We start from the raw sequence: 7676 nt of genomic DNA, 5'->3' as shown, positions 1-7676 counted from the left end.
TGTGTGCACGCCTTATATTATGAAACAACTTTAAAAAGTAGTTGTGCCTTTCATTGCACTTTGGATCATAATTTTACATGAATTTGAACTGAGGCCACACTTTAACTATTTTTTTTTTACTTTGGACTATTGTCGATAAATGTTGTACAAAATAAAATGAAATTTAAGGATGATAGAAAATAAAACTTGTATAAAATGAAAATTTAAGGACGATTCAAAATAGAACTTGTGCAAAAAAAACTTAGGCAAAAATTTAATTTATTTTTTAAAAAATCATTTCTTCATAATAATAATAATGCAGATAGTATTACACGATAAGAAATTACCATCCTCTGTACTTTTTGGGAGTGCAGGTGAAATTTGAAAACGCGAAATGAAATTGCCTTCGGTGATGTCCGCAACGCTACCCCGGGCCCCACTGACGTGCCGCCGCAGAGCTGCCGCGCCAGGCGGCACGCCCATCGCCACCGTCCACCGATCCAGCTGGCCGATCCTGCGCTCCAGATCGCTCCATGCTGCCGGCGTGGTAAAGCGCATAGCTTCTCGTCGACGCTTTTGCCTCCGTCTATATAAGACTCTCTCTCTCTCGCTCGCTCCCTGCGTGTGGAAAAAGCTAAGAGGGGAAGAGAGAGAGGCGAGAGAGATCCATGGAGCGCTCGCTCCTCGCCGCCGTCCTCCTCGGCGTGCTCGCCGTCGCCTTCCCCGGCGCCGCGGCCGCGGTCGGGACCCAGCCGGGAGCCATGGAGAAGGCGACCCGCGAGCCCGCCCCTCACGTCTCCCTCTCCTGCTCGCCCACCGCCGCGGCCGCGGTCGGGACCCAGCCGGGAGCCATGGCGAAGGCGTCCCGCGAGCCCTCCCCCCACGTCTCCCTCTCCCGCGCGCCCGCCTCTTCCTTTGCAGGTTCGTACATGCACCCTGCACTGCCTCGATCCCTCTCCCCTCCCTTCTATTTCTCTGTGTGTTTTCGTCTGCCGCTTGATGTATTTGCTTATGTGATGTCTCTCTACCGTTCCGTTCGGTCGGATGTTTTGGTGTCTATCTACTAGCTGTTTGACGCCGACGATAACCCGTGAGTTGCAGTTGCAGGTCGTGCTGCAGCAGACACCGCCATCAGCGTCGGGCAGCTCTCAGGCCGCCGCATGCTCCCTGCTGCACGTATGGGTCATGAACGTTGATTCTGTTTATCAATTCGTGGAGATTGATAATGGCGTGTGGCCGTGTGCTTCTAACATGTTGATGTTTATTTTGCAGGAGAGGCGCCGTCCACCGGGAAGCCGCCTCCACAGCTCAGCGGTGCGGACGGTATCGCCAGGGATCGCCTTGCCGCTGTCTCCGGAGGTACTAATTAAGTAACATGCATAGCCTCACTTTCTCCCGAATGATGAATCTGGATTTTCTGGAGTACTTGTGTGAATACGGAGGTTTTTGCTCTCGGATTGAGCCAACCAACTGCTAGAACTAGTACTGCCGGACCTTATAACTTGCTCATTTGTTCTGGTATTAAGGCCTTGTTTAGTTCACAAAAGAAAAAAGAAAAATTTGTAGGATCAAAACACAAGATCTAAGCCAACTAGAGGGGGTGAATGGTTGGTATATCCAAAAACCCAAACTTTTTGCGGAATTAAAAATTACCCTCAAATTCGACGAATCGCGGTCCGAGCGAAGTAGATGTACCGGTCTGACCGCTTGGATATCGTTGGTCTGACCGAGGTTGTAGTACCGGTCGAACCGCCGAGATTAGCAGATGCGCCTGAAGTTGCCGTCGGTGTGTCATCGGTTAGACCGTCGAACCTGAGAAAACACAAATCGAAGAACTCTCAAAGTAGATGACAACTTTATTGCTTCTCTCTATGTTTACAAAGTGCAACAACAGCACTCCTTACAAAAATCTCGACTAAACTCGAAACCCTAACTAAACTATCAACTCAATTGCTCTCAAAAGCGATACCGGAAAGCCTCACGCTCCCTCTCTATTTATACATGAGGTAGGCAGCCTAAAGCCACGAACCAAACTCAAACTAGAAGTCCTAATCCCCATAGGAAACCTTCTCGTACAAGAAACAAACTTTACATAACCAATCATACCAAATTTGAACTCCTTCCAAATTCGACTCCGCACCCTATACGTACACAATACCTCCATCGTATGCCATATGGAATCTTCACCAACCACGTGCAACTCTAGCCTAAGTATCCCGCATGATATCTGACCATCATGGACATCGTCTTATCCCCAAGCCGACTCCCGATCCATCACCGGCAATACTCTCCCGAGACATCAAGTCACCTACACATGAATCAAACAAAGAAATCATATTCCGAGACCAAGCTATCTCCAACTTGACTTATTAGTAGCAAACAACAGTATTACATACGTATAGTATTCATCTAGAAGCCATAAATATGAAACAATCACGGATATCCAAACAAACAACCCGAAAACGAAACCCACTGCGGTCTGACCGGTTTCCACGAGGAAAAACCAAATTTTTGCCACTTCGATTTCGCAAAAGCAATTTCTCTCTCCTTTTTCTGTTTACGAGCTAATCCGAAACAAAAAACCAACAAGATATCCATCTTTCCCAAAAAAACAAACAAGTATAGTTTTCTTTAGAAGATGGTTTTGTAAGATTTGTTTTTGTTTTTTGAGTGTTGCAGAAAGATAAGGCAAAATTCCGGCATACTTAAAAACTGTTTTCTCAACATTTGGTTTTGTCAAAATATCACCACGTTCAGTTACACTCAAAACATTGGGTTGATTTTTGGTGAAATAATCATGAACATCAAAACCAACACCCTTATTGTAGCTAGTCACTTTAGATTGATCTAAAATCATGTTAAGTTGTTTCTTACCATTAGAAAATCTTTGCAAAGAACTTTTCAGATAAGAAACCTCTTTTTCCAAATTAGCACAATTTTTACAATCTACCATGACACCCCTTGCTTTTACGACATTTGGGGCAAGAAAACACTTCATTGGTTTTCACAATATCTTCCATGTACTCAACACGACCTAACGCATCTTTATGTTGAGCAATCCAAAACATCGTGTGGTTGTTTTAACTTTTTGGCACAAATTATGTTAAACATCAAACTAGTACGAAAAGCAATTTGATATTTTTGCAACAACTTTTTAGTCAAAAACAACTCATCCAAAGTGCGTGTGTGCAAAGCAAATCCAAGAGCTAGAGAATATCTATTTTTCAAATCATGTGTAGCATTTACATCTCTAATTTTAGAAATTTCATTCATTAAAACCTCACAACTTTTGCAATCATCATCATTGGGAATAAGAGATTTTAATCTAGCAATTTCATAATTAAGGGATTCAATAATAAACTCATGTTTTCTATACATCTTCTCACACTTCTTATTTTTTGCACTTAAAATAAGAATATCTTCCTCAAAAGAACGTACCTCATTGTCTTCACACTCTAAATCCGATTCACCACGTGCCATGAAGCAAACACCGGAGATGTTCTTTCCCTTAACTTCATTTCCACTTTCACCATCTACATCGCTTAGTGGCTCAAAAGCGGCGTAGACTTGATCAAAAGCCTTCTTGAGAGTCTCCTTGATCTTCTTCCCTTTGAATGCACTCTTTGGCTTGTTGTCATTATTGGTCTTCTCTCCACCGTTGTCTTCCTTCTTGCCTCTCCCAAGCTTTGGACAATGCGAACGAAGGTGATCAGGAGAACCACATCCAAAGCACCGATTTGGTCCACCTTTTTTCTGTACCTAACTTGAGAAAACTTGTTAGTAACCAAAACCAAATCCTCCTCCTCGAACTGTTCGAGTTGATCATCGGATATGGCATTAATTAAAGCAAGAATAGAAGACTTCGATGAAGAAACACCAACATCCAAAGAAGTCGAGGAAGAAACCAAAGCACTAGACTTAGAATCAACTTTACGAGAAAGAATATTCATCTCATGTGTTTAAGTTTTGTATAAAGCAAATCAAAAGTCAAAGTAGACATATCAACAGACTCCTAAAATGATGTAACTTTCATCTCCCAAATAGACATGTCAAGACCATTCAAAAAGTGACGAGAAACCTCAGATTGTGTGTAATTAACATCATAAGAAGAATCAACAGATCTAAGATCACTCAAAATTTTGTTAAACCTAGAAAGATAGTTATCCAAAGCTTCTCCAGGTTTCTTCTCAAATATTATGTACTCCTTTTTAAAAAGATCCCGATGATGTTCTTTAATATTAGTAGTTCCTTGATGAAAATTACTCAAAGCAATCCAAATCTCATTGGCGGTTTGAAGATGAGAAATACGATCATAATCCAAATGAGAAATCCCACTCAAAAGAATATTGCGAGCTTTGCAATTTTGTTCAAATTCAGTTTTTAAAGCAGCAATATTAATTTGTTCAGGAATTACATAAGGATTAGAAACTTTTCTCCAAATATCAAGATCCCCAGCCATAATGTAAGATTGCATCTTACTACACCAATACGGAAAATCCGTTCCATCGAAAACATGGGGCTTAGCTGTGAATTTATTAGCCATGGAAAAACAACTCTAGATCATTTAAAATCCAAAGAAGAAAATGAGGCTCTGATACCACTTGTAGGATCGAAACAAAAGAACTAAGCCAACCAGAGGGGGGTGAATGGTTGGTATACCCAAAAACCCAAACATTTTGCGGAATTAAAAGTTACCCTCAAATTCAACGAATCGCGGTCTGACCAAAGTAGATGTGCCGGTCTAACCGCTCGGATATCGTCAGTCTGACCGAGGTTGTAGTACCGGTCGAACCACCGAGATTAGCAGCTGCGCTTGAAGTCGCCGCCGGTGTGTCGTCGGTTAGACCGCAGAACCCGAGAAAACACAAATCGAAGAACTCTCAAAGTAGATAACAACTTTATTGCTTCTCTCTATGTTTACAAAGTGCAACAACAGCACTCCTTACAAAAATCTCGACTAAACTCGAACCCTAACTAAACTATCAACTCAATTGCTCCCAAAAGCGATACCAGGAAGCCTCACACTCCCTCTCTATTTATACATGAGGTAGGCAGCCTAAAGCCACGAACCAAACTCAAACTAGAAGTCCTAATCCCCATAGAAAACCTTCTCGTACAAGAAACAAACTTTACATAACCAATCATACCAAATTTGGACTCCTTCCAAATTCGACTCGTATGCCATATGGAATCTTCACCAACCAAGTGCATTGAACTCTAGCCTAAGTATCCCGCATGATATCTGACTGTCACGGGCATTGTCTTATCCCCAAACCGACTCCTGATCCATCACCGCCAATACTCTCCCTATTCACCTGCAAATTCCAATCATCTCCAAAACCACTTCGAAAATAAATTCCAAATATCAAAACCAATAATCTCCAATGCCTATTGTTCATCACAGAATAACAATAAAAAAACACTTTGATTTTACAAAATTTCCACGCTGTCACATGAATAGAGTATTAAACGTAGTGTAATAACGAAACAAATTACATATTCCGTCAGGAAACTGCGAGACGAATCTTTTAAGCCTAATTGTGTCATGATTTGATAATGTGGTGCTACAGTAAACATTGCTAATGACGGATTAATTAGGCTTAATAAATTCATCTCGCAGTTTCCTGACGAAATCTATAATTAGTTTTGTTATTATACTACGTTTAATACTTCAAATACGTGTCCGTTTATCCGATGGGACAACCAAACCCAAAACTTTTTCTCTACTACTAAATAAGCCCTAATTTTCAGGTCCCGAGATACTCACAAGGTCCACTGTCACGAGGAGTCTGTCGCCGTCGCTGCCAGCGACACCTCGCCACGAGCTCCCAGGACGTAAGGACCCTGATCCACCTACATCTACATGTTGCGTTTATTCAAGGGGCAACTTCATTCCTGCCCCTACTTTAATGCCTTATATTAGTTTTGCCTTTACATTTTAGGTTTTTCTTTTGCTCTCACATTTTTTTGATTTTTTTTATATATAAACACATATGCAGCCCAATAATGACATATGTGCACTAATATAACAATTATATCAGTCAACTTGCGTCATTCAATTTTAAATATATTCACATAAATAAAGTTCCAAAGCAATATATATAACATAGGGGAAAAACACAATTAATGAAGATAAATAGGAGAAGGTATAAATGTCCTTTTGTCAATTACTCAACACCGTTATCTTCACTATTCAATGTAGAGGCACAACTATCGTTCGGTTAAAAAATAAGTGTTAGCAAAAACGAAAACACTATAAAGTAGGAAGTAAAATCAACATTAGATATCAAAGTAGGAGCAGAAACGAAATTTGCAGCTTCTTTCCTTAATTATATTGTCTAACCAATAATTATATTTCCGGTGGTACAGGCGTCGCACCAGCGCTGACACCGGCGAGAGGGTACGCAAGCCGACCAGCTGCCGCTCGTCGCTTCCTCGGGGAGGAGGTTTGCGATGCACCACAGCTAGCGGCAGAGGTCGTCGGGGCATGCATGGAGAATGTCCCAGACCGACCTTGCTGCCGTGCCATCGCAGCCGTGGTTGACTTTGGATGTTTCTGTCCGGTGGCAGAGTCCTCCGTCATATTTTCAAACGGTACAACTCCTCCTGTGATTCTGACCTTATATGTGGAGTGCCGCGGCACCAAGAACGTATCTACCCTGGATCACTGTCTCGAAGGTAAACGTAGTTCAAATATTCAACATCTTTTTGTTTAATTTGATTGTGTAGTTTATTTAATAGATACGCCAAGGAATATATATTCTCTCTGGACTGATATTAAATATTTGTCTGTAGCATCTCTTCCACCGCCACCGTCACCGCCACCGTCTCCTACGCCGCCTCCTCCACCTACGACGCCTCCTCCATCCAGGTCTGATACCCGATGACTAAGCAATGCCAACCTCACGGCAATTATCATCGTGATTGTATTCTGTTTTGTTGGTATCATCATTGTACTCACGTGGTGGGTTAAGAGGCTGGTTCGCCGGGGTCAGACTGATTTTACTCATATGACGAGAGTTGAGATGAGTTCACTCCCGTCTCTGCCACCACCACCGCTACCGCCCGTTGCCGAGGATGGAGATGAGGAGGATGCGATGCTTTTGATGCATCGTGTGCGTTCAGCATTAGCCCGGCAGCAGCGCCAGCTAGTTAGCCGTTAGTATGTGTTTGTTGTCACTGAACAGTAATGGTTACTAGTCTGGTGCCTTGACTATGTCCATCTTTCATGGATTTTTATCTAAAGACATCGGATCACATAGCCTGGGGCAATGGTAAAGCTTATTTCATTTCTTTTAGTTTCACCTACACATTGCATCTGCTGGTACAAACTTTCCTAGCAATCTAACTATTTGTGCTAATTGCTTCATAATTTGATAATATGGTGCTATAGTAAACATTTATTAATAACGGATTAATTAGGCTTAATAAATTCGTCTTGCAGTTCACCGACGGATTCTGTAATTAATTTTTTTATTAGTGCTTAAACACTCCATGCAACACCCTATATAATACCCCCGATGTGACACGCTAAAACTTTACTCTCCTGATCTACGCACCCCCTCAGTCAAAACATCAATGACCTGTTGAGCCGGTTCAGCTCCAGCGGCAGCACGCGGAGGCCGTCAAACCTCACGAATGTCGTGCAGCGTCACTGGGCATTCCGAAACCCTCGAGCCATGCTGCATGATCCACCC

The 7676-nt window shown here is 42.2% G+C and overlaps 1 protein-coding gene across 1 annotated transcript; it reads left to right on the top strand.

The window, feature by feature from the left end:
* Positions 1-647: 647 nt before the first annotated feature.
* LOC127778245 (uncharacterized) lies at positions 648-7233 on the top strand. Its single transcript, XM_052304819.1, has 7 exons — positions 648-793; positions 886-900; positions 1081-1155; positions 1252-1338; positions 5731-5814; positions 6349-6657; positions 6775-7233. The coding sequence occupies exons 1-6, from the start codon at positions 648-650 to the stop codon at positions 6521-6523; spliced, it is 582 nt and encodes a 193-aa protein (XP_052160779.1). The 3' UTR covers positions 6524-6657; positions 6775-7233.
* The last annotated feature ends 443 nt before the right edge of the window (positions 7234-7676 follow it).

The sequence above is a fragment of the Oryza glaberrima genome, chromosome 7 (genome assembly GCF_000147395.1).
Source record: "Oryza glaberrima chromosome 7, OglaRS2, whole genome shotgun sequence".
Classification (NCBI taxonomy): domain Eukaryota; kingdom Viridiplantae; phylum Streptophyta; class Magnoliopsida; order Poales; family Poaceae; genus Oryza; species Oryza glaberrima.
The sequence above is the reverse complement of the archived record's forward strand: the minus strand, read 5'-3'. Positions and strand labels throughout refer to the sequence as shown.

Bases quoted from the DNA above. Each gene is read 5' to 3' on its own strand.
- LOC127778245 (XM_052304819.1), top strand. From the start codon at position 648: ATGGAGCGCTCGCTCCTCGCCGCCGTCCTCCTCGGCGTGCTCGCCGTC. The intron at 1,156-1,251 runs GTATGGGTCATG...TTTATTTTGCAG, and splicing joins CCGCATGCTCCCTGCTGCAC to GAGAGGCGCCGTCCACCGGG. The intron at 1,339-5,730 runs GTACTAATTAAG...CCTAATTTTCAG, and splicing joins CCTTGCCGCTGTCTCCGGAG to GTCCCGAGATACTCACAAGG.